The sequence below is a fragment of the Scyliorhinus canicula genome, chromosome 16 (assembly GCF_902713615.1).
Source record: "Scyliorhinus canicula chromosome 16, sScyCan1.1, whole genome shotgun sequence".
Taxonomy (NCBI): domain Eukaryota; kingdom Metazoa; phylum Chordata; class Chondrichthyes; order Carcharhiniformes; family Scyliorhinidae; genus Scyliorhinus; species Scyliorhinus canicula.
Genome location: NC_052161.1, coordinates 28467487 through 28484489, shown reverse-complemented (window position 1 = coordinate 28484489; position 17003 = coordinate 28467487). Strand labels below are relative to the sequence as shown.

At 49.5% G+C, this 17003-nt stretch overlaps 1 protein-coding gene across 1 annotated transcript in view; it reads right to left on the bottom strand.

Annotated features, from left to right (window-relative positions):
- gucy2g (guanylate cyclase 2g) overlaps nt 1–17003 on the bottom strand; it is a 116640-nt gene that overhangs the window by 81424 nt on the left and 18213 nt on the right. The window contains exons 6-9 of the mRNA XM_038773202.1: nt 11991–12126; nt 11454–11539; nt 10990–11010; nt 4008–4022 (exon numbers count right to left, since the gene is read on the bottom strand). Of these exons, the coding sequence (XP_038629130.1) occupies nt 4008–4022; nt 10990–11010; nt 11454–11539; nt 11991–12126 (258 nt within the window). The remainder of the gene's footprint in view (nt 1–4007; nt 4023–10989; nt 11011–11453; nt 11540–11990; nt 12127–17003) is intronic.

Below are 17003 nucleotides of genomic sequence, written 5' to 3'. Positions count from 1 at the left end.
GTACAAAATCAAAGCAGCTACAACAAAAGCCATGACCACAAACACAAGGGTTTTATCTGGGGAAAACACAACAAAGTTAGTATATAACCAGGCTGAACCAACTTGACAACCATCAGGGAGAATGTGCGTGGCCAGCATTTATCAGGGATGTATCAGTGTCAGCCATGAAGAAATGTAAATTCTATAGAAGGCAGTGTTACAACAGTGTTACAAAAGTGATACAATAAAGGAGGTTATTTCTGAAGGCCCCACCTTCTCAACCTTGTCCCTCGCCAAAGGTGTGGTGAGCCACAGGTTAAATCACCACCAGCCAGCTCACCCCCTCAAAGGGGAGAGCAGCCTATGGTCACCTGGGTCTATGGCAACTTAACCTTCCCTTATAATAGGGAGAATTTGGGTGCAGAAAACGACTGAGTTTCTTCCACACATCTACAAATTATACATTTATTTGATCCTTCATTTTCCCCTCTAATGTCAATACATGGCCTTTGCCAACCATTGACCTTTTGCATTAGATCAACAATATCACAGAATCATTGAATCCCTACAGTGCTGAAGGAGGCCATTCAGCCCATCGAGTGTGCACCAAATCTCTGAAAGAGCACCCTACCTAGGTCCACTCCTCTGCCCTATCCCCGTTAACTTGTGCATCTTTGGACGCTAAGGGGCAATTTTAACATGACCAATCCGCCTAATCTGCACATCTTTGGACTGTGGGAGGAAACCGACGCAGACACGGGGAGAATGTGCAAACTCCACACAGTCACCGAAGGCTGGATTGGAACCCGGGTCCCTGGCGCTGTGAGGCAGCAGAGCTAACCACTGTGCCACCATGCCGCTATGGGACGCTCAGAGGAGAGATAGAGTCCTGGTGATTGTGAGTGATGATTGGACAGCAGGGGAGGCAGTTCTTCAAGTTGGGTGGGGGTGCGGAGGGATTCGTGCAAGATATTGGCATTTTATTTGAGTTTCCAGCACCAGTAACATGGGTGTAATACAAGACAATTGGACTGAACCATTGACCTCTCTGTCCATCCCAGTGCATCATTGTTAATCCCGGAGGAGTTGCTGATGACGAATGAACAAACTGGGAAGAATCTGTCAGTCAACATGCATTGGAGAACAAATACATTCGCGTAAACAAAAAGTCAAACTTCACTCGTGCACAGCTGTCATTTTCAAAATGTAAAGTCCTCAGACACCCATTTGCAGTTAAGCATCACAGACGAGGCAAGAACTTTAGTCAGGGGATTTCATGATGCTATCGAGGTTGTAAAATGTAGTCATTAGTGTGGTGATCCACTGTGTCATTGTGTGTGTACCTGTATTAGGGGATGTACAGTAGTACCTGTACTACAGGTTCGCCGGTAGCCCCTGCTGGCTAGCTCCGCCCACTAGGAGCTGTATAAATATGCATGAGTTCTCCTGATCAGCCATTCTACCAGCTGCAGTCGGAGGACAAACATCTAACCGTAATAAAGCCTCTTTTGTACCCATTCGAGTCTTTAGTACAATTGATAGCGCATTTATTTATTACAGTTAGATTTTCCGCATCATGGACATCAGGATCAAACCAGATAGCTTGCAGCTGGATCCGCAATCGCCAAACGCCAGAAAGGACTTTAATCACTGGCTGGCTTGCTTTGAGGCCTATATCAACTTAGCGACCCCCGAGCCGACGGAAGCTCAGAAAATCCAAGTTCACTACTCAAGGTTGAGCTCCAGCGTGTTCCCGCTGATACAGGATGCGCCGAATTACGCAGGCGCCATGGACCTCCTTAAAGAAAACTACGTCCAGAAGACAAACGCTCTATTTGCAAGGCATGTACTCGCCACTCGCGTACAACTACCTGGTGAGTCGATTGAAGACTTCTGGTGGGCCCTTATCCCTCTCGTACGGGACTGCGGCTGCCAGGTCGTCACGACCACGGAACATTCCAATCTCCTCATGTGTGATGCATTCGTGACGGGGATTGCATCGGTCCCCATCCGGCAACGACTGCTGGAAGGGGCCGCGTTCGACCTAACGGAGACGAAAGCTTTAGCGCTCTCCATGACGGTCGCTTCTCGTAATGTCCAGTCCTACCCCGCTCACGCGCGGCCCACCCATCCTACCCCTCGTGGACCCCTCCTGCGCAATATGCCTGCGCTGCCCGCCACACCGCGCACTCTGGAGATCCCCGCTGCTACTTCTGCAGCCAACAGAAGCACCCACGCCAGCGCTGCCCAGCCCGCGCCACCACCTGCAAATCCTGCGGCAAAAAGGGCCACTTTGCGGCGGTGTGCCAGGCCCACGCAGATGCCGCTATCGTGCCCGAATTCGCTCCCTTCCCCCAGCCGATCATACAATGGGCGCCACCATCCTCTGCTCCCGGGACCACGTGCGACCAGTGGGCGCTGCCATCTTCTCCCACCAGGTCCACGTGCGGCCCGTGGGCGCCGCCATCTTGCGCCGCCACCACAACGTGCACACCATGGGCGCCGCCATCTTCTCCCCCCAGGTCCACGTGTGGCCAGTGGGTGCCACCATCTTGTCCCACGCCCGCAACAGGCGCTGCATGGGCACCGCCATCTTGCCCCGCGCCCGCAACGTGCGCTGCATGGGCGCTGCCATCTTCTCCCCCTCAGGTCCTTCGGACGTCGCCATCGCCGCCATTTTGTCTCCCCCTTGGGACTGGACCGCTGGACCCAGGTTGCTGCCACTCTTCATCGGACTCCTTGGATGACCGCCCGTTGCTTGCCTCCATGACGCTGGACCAGTCCCGTCCTCACAACCTGGCCACCGCTTCGACGACGGTGCTAATCAACGGCCACGTGACCTCCTGCCTACTTGACTCCGGGAGCACCAATAGCTTCATCCACCCAGACACGGTAAGGCGCTGCTCCCTCGCGGTCCATCCTGCCAACCGCGGATCTCCCTGGCCTCCGGATCCCACTCTGTCTTGATCCGAGGTTTCTGTGTGGTCAACCTCACCGTGCAAGGCGTTGAATTCAGCGGTTTCCGCCTGTACGTTCTCCCCAATCTCTGTGCTACACTATAACTGGGCCTGGATTTTCAATGTAACCTCCAGAGTCTCACCCTCAAATTCGGCGGGCCCCTACCCCCACTCACCGTTTGCGGCCTCACAACCCTCAAGGTTGACCCCCCTCCCTCTTTGCCAATCTGACTGGATTGCAAGCCAGTCGCCACCAGGAGCAGACGGTACAGCGCCCAGGACAAGGCCTTCATCAGGTCCGAGGTCCAGCGGCTGCTTCGGGAGGGTATTATCGAGGCCAGCAATAGCCCCTGGAGAGCCCAAATGGTAGTGGTTAAAACTGGGAAGAAGCACAGGATGGTCGTGGACCACAGCCAGACCATCAATCGGTACACGCAGCTCGACGCATACCCCCTCCCTCGCATATCTGATATGGTCAATCGTCTTCTCGACGATTGACCTTAAATCCGCATACCACCAGCTCCCCATCCATAAATCGGACCATCCATACACTGCCTTCGAGGCGGATGGTCGCCTCTATCAATTTCTTAGGGTTCCCTTCGGCGTCACTAACGGGGTCTTGGTATTCCAAAAGGAAATGGACTGAATGGTTGACCGGTACAGACTGCGGGCCATGTTTCCGTACTTAGATAATGTCACCATCTGCGGCCATAACCAGCAGGACCACGACGCCAACCTTGCCAAATTTCTCCACACCGCATCTCTCCTCAACCTCACTTACAACAAGGAGAAGTGCGTGTTCAGCACTAACCGCTTGGCCATCCTCGGCTACGTAGTCTAAAACGGACTCCTGGGCCCGATCCCGACCGCATGCGCCCCCTCATGGAGCTCCCCCTCCCCCACTGCCCCAAGGCTCTCAAACGCTGCCTTGGGTTCTTCTCCTACTACGCCCAGTGGGTCCCACAATACGCGGACAAGGCCCGCCCACTGATACAGTCCACTCAACTTCCCCTCACGGCCGAGGCACAACATGCCCGTATTCGCTCAGACATAGCCAAGGCCGGGATGCACGCAGTAGACGAGACACTGCCCTTTCAAGTAGAGAGCGACGCTTCAGATGTCGCCCTTGCCGCCACTCTAAACCAGGCAGGTAGACCCGTGTCATTTTTTTCCCGCACCCTCCATGCCTCCGAAATTCGACATTCGTCAGTTGAAAAGGAGGCCCAGGCTATCGTTGAAGCGGTGCGGCACTGGAGGCATTACTTGGCCGGCAGGAGATTCACTCTCCTCACTGACCAACGGTCGGTTGCCTTCATGTTCAATAACACACAGCGGGGCAAGATCAAAAATGATAAAATCTTGAGGTGGAGAAACGAGCTCGCCACCTATAATTACGAGATCTTGTATTGTCCTGGCAAGCTCAACGAGCCCCCAGACGCCCTCTCTCGAGGTACATGTGCCAGCGCACAAGTAGACCAGCTCCGTGCCCTGCACGACAGCCTTTGCCATCCGGGGGTCACTCGGTTGTACCACCTCGTCAAAGCCCGCAATCTGCCCTACTCCGTCGAGGAAGTGCGGACAGTCACCAGAGACTGCCAGGTCTGTGAGGAGTGCAAGACGCACTTCTACCGGCCAGACCGTGCGCGCCTGGTGAAAGCGTCCCGCCCCTTTGAACGCCTCAGCGTGGATTTCAAATGTGTATATTAACAGTCCTGCAATTACTGCAATATGTCCTGCAATATGTGTCTGGAACTGTCCTGCAATTACGGCTCCACCTCCGATTCGATGATCCGCGACCAGATCGTTTTCAGTGTGCAATCAGACCCCCTACGCCAGCAGCTCCTCAAAGTTAAACAGCTCACCCTTGCTATAGCCATTGTGACCTGCGTTCTGCATGAACACGCCACTAACCGATACTCGCACATTCAAGCGGCAGAAACGGCGCAGCAAGGCCCCCACGAGGCAGAGTGGGTGCAAACCATTAAACAGCTCCAGGGCCTGAGCCTGGATGAGGGCGGCCATTTCGCGCGCTTTTCACGGGCTCCTGCGCATGCGCGCACCGACCGAGGGGATGGCGAGACCAAAGACCGCACTGCGCAGGCGCGCACTACGTACGAGCGCACCGCGCATGCGCGGTGGCACACCGAACGTTCTGATGTCACAACGTGCAACAACTGTGGCTCCGCCCACTTAAAGCAGCAATGTCCTGCAAAATCCCAATGCTGTCTCCAGTGTGGCAAGCTTGGCCACTATGTAGCCCTGTGCAGGTCTGCTCAACCAACTACCTCTCGTCGCTCCCACCAGCCACGCAAGGATGTCCTGACCATACAGCCACCAGTCACCGATTCCGACTCTGACATGATTCCGGACCTTGACACCGAGGATCCCAAAGCACCATTTCGTGGGCATCATCACCAAACACAAGGTGCTTCAGAAAACAAAAGCCATGTCTCTCCCAGTACTCAGCATTGATTCGGACGACGAGTGGTGTGCCACTCTCACGGTCAATCGATCTCGCATCCGATTCCAGCTGGACACTGGCGCTTCAGCCAACCTCATTGCGCGGTCTGACCTCGAAAGCCTCCACGTCAAGCCAACCATCCTGCCATCCGCCTGCCAGCTTCTTGACTACAATGGCAATGCCATTGCTGCCAGTGGCTCTTGCCAGCTTGTGGTGCCGCACCGTTCCTTAAAGGCCACCCTGCCCTTCAAAATAGTAGGGTCCACTAAAGCTTCCCTGCTCGGTGCTCAGGGGTGCAAGCTTCTAAACCTCGTCCAAAGGGTTCACTCCTTGTCACCCGCTGAAGCTTCAGCATCTCCGGACGCCGACTTTCAAATACAACTGAAGAACATTATCACCCGATACCACGGTGTATTCAAGGGCATGGGCACACTCCCATACACTTATAAAATTATGTTAAAACCAAATGCCACGCCTGTGGTTCACACACCTCGCCGGGTACCAGCACCCCTCAAGGGCCGCCTCAAGCAGCAGCTGCAGGACCTCCAGGACCAGGGCGTCATATCTAAAGTAACAGAACCAACTGACTGGGTCAGCTCCATGGTGTGTGTTAAGAAACTATCCGGCGAACTATGCATATGCATTGATCCCAAGGACCTCACCCGCAACATAAAGAGGGAACACAATCCTATACCAAAGCGCAAAGAACTCACCTGTGAGATGGCTCAAGCCAAATTTTTCACTAAGCTAGACGCATCCAAGGGGTTCTGGCAGATCCAACTTGCCGCATCCAGTCGGAAGCTCTGCACCTTTAACACCCCATTTGGCCGGTATTGTTACAACCGGATGCCGTTTGGCATCATCTCAGCATCGGAGGTGTTCCACCGAATAATGGAGCGAATGATGGAGGGCATCGAGGGGGTTCGCGTATATATAGACAGCATCATCGTCTGGTCTACCACCCCACAGGAGCACATTGATCGCCTCCAACGCGTCTTCCGGAGAATCCATGAGCATGGCCTCCGCCTCAACAGGGCCAAATGCTCCTTTGGTTAAACAAAAATTAAATTCCTCGGAGACCACATTAAGCCCCCAGATGTTAACAAGGAGGATTTTGCAGGGTCGTCGGGGCTGGGTTTGTCGTTGTCGTTTCCGGTGCTTACGTCGATGCTGGGGGGGTCCATCCGGTTTCTTTCCTTTTAGATTGCTTTTTTTTACCAGTTTTGATACAACTGTGCGGCTTGCTCAGGTATTTCAGAGGGCAGTTATGGATAGGTGTGGAGGTCTCAGGGTAGTTGTCATGGGTGACTTTAACTTTCCAAATATTGATTGGAACCTCAAAAAGTCGAACAGTTCGGGTGGGGCAGTTTTTGTACAGTGTGTGGAGGAGGGTTTCCTGACACAATGTGTGGATAGGCCGACAAGAGGGGGGCCACATTGGATTTGGTACTGGGTAATGAACCGGGCCAAGTTTTAGATTTGTTTGTGGGAGAGCACTTTGGAGATAGTGACCACAATTCGGTGTCTTTCACTATTGCAATGGAGAGGGATAGGGCCATATGGCAGGGCAAGGTTTATAATTGGGGGAGGGGTAATTATGATGCGATTAGGCAAGAATTAGGGAGCATAAGATGGGAACAAAAACTGTCAGCGAAAGGCACAAATGAAAAGTGGAGGTTGTTCAAAGAACAAATACTGCGTGTCCTTGATAGGTATGTCCCTGTCAGGTAGGGAGGAAATGGCCGTGTGAGGGAACCATGGTTCACAAAAGAAGATGAATGTCTTATCACAAGGAAAAAGAAAGAGTATGTAAGGATGAGAAAACAAGGTTCAGTTGGGTCGCTTGAGGGTTATAAGGTAGCAAGGAATGAGCTAAAAAAAAAAGGGCTTAGGAGAGCTAGGAGGGGGCATGAGAAGTCCTTGGTGGGTCGGATCAAGGAAAACCCCAAGGCTTTTTACTCTTATGTGAGAAATAAAAGAATGACCAGGGTGAGAGTCGGGCCGGTCAAGGACAGTAGTGGGAACTTGTGCATGGAGTCAGAAGAAATAGGAGAGGCGTTGAATGAATACTTTTCTTCAGTGTTCACCAAGGAGAGGGACCATGCTTTTGAGGATGAGAGTGTGATACAGGCGGGTAGGCTGTAGGAGGTAGATGTTCTGAGGAAGGATGTATTAGCAATTTTGAAAAACCTGAAGGTCGACAAGTCCCCTGGGCCAGATGGGATATATCCAAGGATTCTTTGGGAGGCAAGGGATGAGATTGCAGAGCCTTTGGCTTTGATTTTTGGGTCCTCACTCTCCACGGGGTTAGTGCCAGAGGACTGGAGAGTGGTGAATGTTGTTCCTCTGTTCAAGAAAGGGAATAGGAATGACCCTGGTAATTATAGGCCAGTTAGTCTTACTTCGGTGGTCGGTAAGTTAATGGAAAAGGTCCTGAAGGATAGGATTTATGACCATTTGGAAAGATGCAGCTTAATCCGGAATAGCCAACACGGATTCGTGAAGATATCATATAATTTACAGTGCAGAAGGAGGCCATTCGGCCCATCGAGTCTGCACTGGCTCTTGGAAAGAGCACCCTACCCAAGGTCAACACCTCCACCTTATCCCCATAACCAGTAACCCCACCCAACACTAAGGGCAATTTTGGACACTAAGTGCAATTTATCATGGCCAATCCAGCTAACCGGCACATCTTTGGACTGTGGGAGGAAACCGGAGCACCCGGAGGAAACCCACGCACACACGGGGAGGATGTGCAGACTCCACACAGACAGTGACCCAAGCCGGAATCGAACCTGGGACCCTGGAGCTGTGAAGCAATTGTGCTATCCACAAGGCTACCGTGCTGCCCAAGGGTAAGTCTTGCCTCACAAATTTGATTGAATTCTTTGAGGAGGTAACTAAGTGTGTAGATTAAGGTAGAGCAATTGATGTCGTATACATGGATTTTAGTAAGGCGTTGATAAGGTTCCCAATGGTCGGCTCATGAAGAAAGTAAGGAGGTGTGGGATAGAGGGAAATTTGGCCAATTGGATAAGTAACTGGCTATCACATAGAAGACAGAGGGTATTGGTGGATGGAAAATTTTCAGACTGGAGACCAGTTACCAGCCGTGTACCACAGGGATCAGTGCTGGGTCCTCTGCTATTTGTGATTTTTATCAATGACTTGGGAGGAGGGGCTGAAGGGTGGGTCAGTAAATTTGCTGATGACACCAAGATTGGTGGAGTAGTGGATGAGGTCGAGGGCTGTTGTAGGCTGCAAAGAGGCATTGACAGGATGCAGAGCTGGGCCGAAAAATGGCAGATGGAGTTTAACCCTGATAAGTGCGAGGCGATTCATTTTGGTAGAAACAATTTGAATGCGGATTACAGGGTCAATGGCTGGGTTTTGAGGAATGTAGAGGAACAGAAAGATCTTGGGGTTCATGTCCGCAGATCTCTGAAGGTTGCCACTCAAGTGGATAGAGCCGTGAAGAAGGCTTATAGTGTGTTAGCGTTTATTAACAGGGGGCTTGAGTTTTACAGCCGTGGGGTTATGCTGCAACTATACATGACCCTGGTGAGACCACATTTGGAGTATTGTGTGCAGTTCTGGTCACCTCATTATAGGAAGGATGTGGAAGCATTGGAAAGGGTGCAAAGGAGATTTACCAGGATGCTGCCTGGTTTGCAGGATAGGTCTTATGAGGAAAGGATGAGGGAGCTAGGGCTCTTCTCTTTGGAGTGGAGGAGGATGAGAGGCGACTTAATAATGGTTTATAAGATGATGAGGGGGATAGACAGAGTGGACGTTCAGAGACTATTTCCTCGGGTGGATGTAGCTGTTACAAGGCGGCATAACCCTAAGATTCAGGGTGGGAGATATAGGAGGGAAATCCGAGGTAGGTTCTTTACTCAGAGAGTGGTTAGGGTGTGGAATGGACTGCCTGCTGTGATAGTGGAGTCGGCCACTTTAGGAACTTTCAATAGGATAGGCACATGGAACACACCACAATGACAGGGAGTGGGGTAGCTTGATCTTGGTTTCGGACAATGCTCGGCACAACATCGAGGGCCGAAGGGCCTGTTCTGTGCTGTACTGTTCTATGTTCTATGTTCTATATCCTGGCAAGATGGATACAGAATAGTTGGGTCATAGAAGGCAGAGAGTAGCAATGGAAGGGTGCTTTTCTAATTGGAGGGCTGTGACTAGTGGTGTTCTGCAGGGATCAGTGCTGGGACCTTTGCTGTTCGTAGTATATGTAAATGATTTGAAGGAAAATGTAACTGGTCAGATTAGTAAGTTTGCAGATGACACAAAGGTTGGTGGAATTGCGGATAGTGATGAGGACTGTCAGAGGATACAGCAGGATTTAGATTGTTTGGAGACTTGGGCGGAGAGATGGCAGATGGAGTTTAATCCAGACAAATGTGAGGTAATGCATTTTGGAAGGTCTAATATACAGTGAATGGTAGAACCCTCAAAAGTATTGAAAGTCAGAGAGATCTAGGTGTACAGGTCCACAGGTCATTGAAAGGGGCAACACAGGTGGAGAAGGTAGTCAAGAAGGCATACGGCATGCTTGCCTTCATTGGCCGGGGCATTGAGTATAAGAATTGGCAAGTCATGTTGCAGCTGTATAGAACCTTAGTTAGGCCACACTTGGAGTATAGTGTTCAATTCTGGTCGCCACACTACCAGAAGGATGAGGAGGCTTTAGAGAGGGTGCAGAAGAGATTTACCAGGATGTTGCCTGATATGGAGGGCATTAGCTATGAGGAGCGGTTGAATAAACTCGGTTTGTTTTCATTGGAACGGCAGAGGTTTAGGGGTGACCTGATAGAGGTCTACAAAATTATGAGGGGCATAGACAGAGTGGATAATAAGAGGCTTTTACCCAGGGTAGAGGGGTCAATTACTAGGGAGCATAGGTTTAAGGTGCGAGGGGCAAAGTTTAGAGTAAATGTACGAGGCACGTTTTTTTACACAGAGGGTAGTGGGTGCTTGGACCTCGCTGCCGGAGGAGGTGGTGGAAGCAGGGACGATAGTGACATTTAAGGGGCATCTTGACAAATACATGAATAGGATAGGAATAGAGGGATACGGACCCAGGAAGTTAGAAGATTGTAGTTTAGTCGGGCAACATGGTCGACACGGGCTTGGAGGGCTAAAGGTCCTGTTCCTGTGCTGTACTTTTCTTTTCTTTGTTCTTTGTTCTTATCCCTTAATTTCCTTGCCTAACAAAATCCATCAATCTCAGATTTTAAGTTTTCAATTAACCCAGCCTCGACACTATTGTGAGGGTAGAGTTCCAGATTTCCACTATCCTTGTGTAAGGAAGTGCTTCCTGACATCTCTGCTAAATATCCTGGGTGGGATTCTTCATCCCGCCGCACCTGTTTTCTGGTGCGACGCACCCCCGCCAGCGGCGGGATTCTCCGTCTCGCCAGCTGGCCAATGGGGTTTCCCATTGTGGGCAGCCCCACGCCACCTGGAAATCCCTGGAGCGTGGGTGCGCGGCTGGCACAATGGAGAATGCCGATAGCGGAGAATCCAGCCCCCAGCTTTAATTTTAAATCTGTGCCCTCTTGTTCTGGACTCCCTAACCAGAGTTTAGTTTAGTTCCACCTTCTCCTCTATATCTTTTAATAGTCTTAAACACATCAATTAAATTAGTCTTAATCTTACTCAATGGGACACAAACCTAGCCTATGCATAGGCTTCATAATTATTGTCTTCGTAATTTAGCTCTTTGAGTCCTGGTATCCTTTGAAAGTGGTACGCACCATCGCACAAAGAGGACTGACTGTGACGTGCAATTGATCCTATTTGTCTATTGTAGGCAACATGTGGCATTAAGAGCCTTATGCTGACTTTCTTGGTCAAGTGATCAACAGACGTTTCACCTCCATGTTACCTGAACGCATGTCAATTCTCCTGTGAAGCATTCTATACCTGCCTTAAACGTACACAAGAAAGGTGATGGACAGGAGAATACCTACTGGTGCACCCAGGCTGTCCCATGCAGGAGAGTGACTTGGTTAAATGATTGTTGCTAGAGGCTGTTTGGCAAAGCTCATTGTGAAATCCGCACTCAGGGTAGTCTTTAACAGGAGTTCCACCCAGCCATGAAATGTTACCAAATTCCTTTGTCGAGCTGCAGAAGTGGGAAGAGGAAGTAATCATTCTATGATTCGCTCTGTAGTTTTTCTGAGAGTAAGCATGCAGTCCGTGAGAAGGAGAAACCCAGTCTCGTAGCATGCATGCTATCCAACATTCCCATTTTTATGAGCGAGATCTTCTCTGTCTATCATGTGTAGTAAAATTGTGTTTCCTTTGTAAATGTGCTCATGGTTTTTTGCATAGGCACTCGCACCACCTCCCCCATTTGATATGGTGTTAAAATTGCGGTGCATATGAATAGATGCTTAACTTTTAAAGATGTCAGGGTGAGTGTATTAGGCTCATCAAATATTTACATAATCATATTGAGACACTTCATTGTATCATGCGACGGTGAAATCAAATCAAGTCCGAGACATGAAAAAAACCTTTATAAAACACTGCAGTATTCAATGAGCTAACAATTATAGCTCAACAGAACCTACCTTATTGATTTTCTGTAGCTGTCATACTGAAGAACAGGAATAAACTTTGTGGTGTTTTCATACCATTGCAGGTCATACACAGTATAATTCATATATCTTTCTCCAGAGCTATCAATATCCACAAAGCCAGTTATACCTATTAAGGCAAAGAATAGGATTTCTGCTCTCATTTTCTAGTATTGCAAGAGGATAAAAAGACATTTGTCCCCTCCATATGGATTACTTGCCCTCTATTTACAAAAACAAGTTACAATTTCCAATACTCTTTTGACATCCTTATCAACACTGTTATAATTAAAAGCAGGCAAACATTAACTTATGTGAACTTGACATGATTTGGAGAATGGATCACTGCATAAGTGATGTTCAGTGATTCTGTGGTCGATAGACCTGTGGTGAAGAGATTAAACAGACACTGAACTCCAAAATAGAAGAGTTTCACAATCGCTAAGTGCATCATTCATTCCCATTGAGTTCTGGTCAGTAAAATAAAGCCCTTCCACAAATGAGGTATTGCATTTTAAGCATTCATATTTGACCTTGTTTCTTTTGGATGATTGTATTTGTGCCTCATTTGCTGTGACAAGACAACTAATAATGTCCAACAACTAACCATTTGTCCTCGCATGTTTGGCATTTAAATTATATTGTGTGCCAAGTTGCTGAGAATCTGTGCTGGAAATGGTGGAGCAAAGGTAACAGTGTATCTGAGAGTAGAGTCAGGGGCAGCACGGTAGCACAGTGGTTAGCACAGTTGCTTCACAGCTCCAGGGTCCCAGGTTCGATTCCCGGCTTGGGTCACTGTCCGTGCGGAGTCTGCACATTCTCCCCGTGTCGGCGTGGGTTTCCTCCGGGTGCTCCGGTTTCCTCCCACACTCCAAAGATGTGCGGGTTAGGTGGATTGGCCATGCTAAATTGCCCTTGGTGTCCAAAAAGGTTAAGTGGGGTTACGGGGGTAGGGTGGAGGTGTGGGCTCTTGTCAAGGGCCGGTGCAAGCTTGATGGGCCAAATGGCCTCCTTCAGCACTGTAAATTCTATGATAGAGTGGAACAGGGCTAGCAACCAACCTGATTGAAAGATTGACAAAGCATGACGAGTGAGAAGCAAGTGTTAACTGGAGTGGATGCATTCAATGTCAAATGAGGCACTGACAGAGATAAAGAGACAGAAAGAATAATTCATTCAAGAAAGAGATGATAGCCTGACCAAGTCCTTTTGTTTGGATTGTGTGAGCCTCATTGGTTCTCACTTACCTAGTTGGACAGAGGACCATTTTGAGATGAGCTACCCCAATTGTGAGAAGGGGTAAAAAACAACAACCCCCAAATTTCCCTTCTCCAAATGTGCTTCCTGCTGATTGTGTATTGCAGGGTGGTAAGCATGATGGTGGAGGGAAGAACGATAGCGGGGGCCATCCTACACTTCCAGCTGGAGTAGGAATGCGGTCACAAATAGCTTTTAAGGCAGAAAGCTGTCAGGAAACAGAGTACGAATAAACATATAAACTCCCATATATTATTCATTTTATAAAATGCTTTACTGCAACATGATCACATAGAGGGATAGATTGGTATGGAGATGGATCCCATTAATTATACAATCATGCACTATTTTTATTATTGTTTCTCATTAGGCAATAATCCAACTTTTATCAGGACGATTTTTTGGTCCATTATTTTTTTCATGGGATGTGAGCGGCATTGGCAAGTCCAGCGCTTGTTACCCATCCCTAATTGCCCTGGAACTGAGTGGTTTGTTAGGCCATTTCAGAGGACAGTTATGAGTCAGCCAGATTGCTGTGGGTTTGGGGTCACATGTAGGCCAGACCAGGTATGGATGGCAGATTTCCTTCCCTAAAGGACATCTGTGAACTAGATGGATTTTTCCGGCAATGGATGGTAGTTACGGTTTATATTCCAGATTTATGAATTAAATTTAAATCCCACCAGATGACTTGGTATAATTTGAACCTGTGTCCTCAGGCTTTGCAGATTGGTCGGTACCGGTGGTCACTGTCATGAAACCGGATTGAACGGTCTGTTTGTGCAGGATTATAAACTGACGGTCAATACTGCTTCCCAGCTGGATCGCTACCTTATGCCCGTATCGAGGTCCGGTTTGCTAAATTCGCTGCTGAATGTTCAGTCAAGAAGCTAGATATGAGTAGTGGATAGCTCAAACTACAGCTCGAACTTCACAAGTCCTCCCGCACGTACGTTAGGATACAAACACACAGGGAACTCTATGTATACACACGATTGCCTTCAGAGTGTCTCCGGCATGCGCAATCTTCAAGCAAGTCAAGGGAAATATCCTGCAGGGCCTGCTGCATGTCATTATGTATTTGGATGATGGGGCAGCACAGTGGCACAGTGGGTTAGCCCTGTTGCCTCACGGCGCCAAGGTCCCAGGTTCGATCCCGACTCTGGGTCGCTGTCCGTGTGGAGTTTGCACATTCTCCCCGTGTCTGCATGGGTTTCGCCTCAACAACCAAAGATGTGCAGGGTAGGTGGATTGGTCACGCTAAATTGCCGCTTAATTGGAAAAAAAATGAATTGGTTACTCTAAATTTATATTTTAATAAAATGTATTTGGATGATGTATTGGTCACAGGGGCTACCGACCAGGAACATTTGGAGAATCTTGAGGCAGTGTATCTTGGAATATGGTGTCCACCTGCATTGTGCGGTGCACACAAAAGGAGGTAGTTTGCTTGGCGTATTGGGTGAACCATGACTGCTTACACCTGGTTGCTGAGAAAGTTGCCTTCCAATGGTCCCCACCGCAAAAGCTGCCACGGAACTACGTTCGTTTCTGGGGTTGGTTAATAATTATGGGAAATTTGTCCAGAATCTCGCGGCCGTACTGGTTCATTTGCATCTGCTCCTCAAGAAGAGGCAGGCCTGAGTGTGGATTGCTGCCCAGGAAGCGTTTTTTCTGCATGGCAAACAGTGGTTGTTGTCCTCAGGGGTGACCACCCGCTATGATCCCGCCAAGCATTTGATTATCACATGTGATACATCCCCTTATACCATTGGGGCCATCCTGGCCCATCGGATGACAGCCGATCGCTCTTGTACACTGGCAACAGCCGAATGAAAAGTTTGATCAATATGTCTATGGCCGCCATTTCTACATCATTACAGACCATGAATCCTTGCTTGGCTTTTTCTGTGAGGACAAGGCGATCTTCCTCATTGCCTCTGCACAAACCCAGCACTGGGCCCTGTTGTTGGCTGCTTATGCGTACACATTCAAACACCAGCCAGGCACCCACATTGAGCATGCCAACGCACTGAGCCATTTGACCTTGCGGGTATGCTGCGGCCCCCTCATCAGTTGGGTGAAGTGGTCACCACATTGAATTCCATGGACTCCCTGCCGGTGTCACCACATACGTGTCCACGACCCGATGCAGACGGACCCCGTTAACGTAATCTTTATTGTCACAAGTAGGCTTACATTAACTGCAATTAAGTTACTGTGAAAAGCCCCTAGTCGCCACATTCCGACGCATGTTCGATACACAGAGGGAGAATTTAAAATGTCCAAATTACCTAACAGCAGGTCTATGGTACTTGTGGGAGGAAATCAGAGCACCCGGAGGAAACCCACGCAGACACAGGGAGACGTGCAGACTCCGTGCAGACAGTGACCCAAGCCGGGAATCGTACCTGGGACCCTGGAGCTGTGAAGCAACAGTGCTACCCACTGTGATACCATGCTGCTCAATGGCTACGGTATGGCATCTAGTGGTATATGGTGGCCAGCATCAACTACTGTTGAGCGAGTATCGGGCCTTCTCCTCAACGTTGTCTGAGCTGAATGTGGAAGACTGCGTTCTCCTGTGGGGCACACGGGTTGTTATCCCGGTGAAGGGTCAGGAAAACGTCTTGAATGACCTTCACAATGGGCATCCCGGGGCGTCCAAATGAAGATGTTGGTGCACAGCTAGGTTTCTTGACTAGGACTGGATACGGACATCAAAAGATGGCTCAGCAGTGTTCCATGTGCCAGGAGCACTAAAAGTTCTCTTTGGTCGAGCGCCTTCACCCTGGGAGTGGCCAGGTCGCCCTTGGGCTCGTGTGTACGCCTATTATGCTGGCCTAGTCCTCGGCTCGGTGTTCTCTCTTTTAGTAGATGCCCATTGAGATACCCTCAATCACGACACAGGAGAGAAGATAGATGATTCAAAGGCTTTAATCATCTGAGAACTGTACAGCAGCCGAGAAGGGTGCTCATCACATGTTGCCTGAGTGAGCCTTAATTTATATACCGTTTCCTGGGGGCGGAGCCAGAGGCGGTGTCCCCCAGGGTTCCAAGCCCTGTCTTAAAGGGCCAATGCATTAAAGGTAAGGTACCATTATATCAGCTACTGATAACATTCATCACACCCATTCCAAGTGGTTGGAGCTCCACTGAATGGCAGCGATCACTTCCCGTGGGACCGTTGAGCGGTTGCCTGTCTCTTTCTTGCGCATCTCATTCCTGAGGTTCTTTTCATGGACAATGGTGCTTTATTCCCAAGTGAGGAGTTCTCCGCTTTTCTGAAGACCAACGGGATTAGACATGTGCGAACTGCCCTGTACCATCCGGCATCAAACGGGTTGGCAGAAACATTGAAGTGGGGGCTGCGGAAACAAACTTCGGGTTCGATGTTTCTGAGGCTGGCTTGTTTTCTCTCCTATTGTAACACAACTCATGCGGTGACTGGGTGAAATGCTCATGCTCATGGCCCGATGTCTTCATTCCCGCTTTGGCTTGCTGTTTTCAGACATTGGTGCGAAGGTGCGTTATAACCAGGAGTTACAAGGGTGTTGCCCTGTTCAAAGGCGACCGCCCAGGTCATGCGGTATTATTCTCGCTGACAGTGCTCGGTGGCTCTCAGGGACTGCCTTTCGTTGGGTGGGACCTGCCCCCTACCAGGTTCAGGTTTATGGACAACTTATGAAAAGGTATTGGGATCACAGTCGCAAAGATAAAAGTTTCTTTATATGCAACGCGTCCTGATCG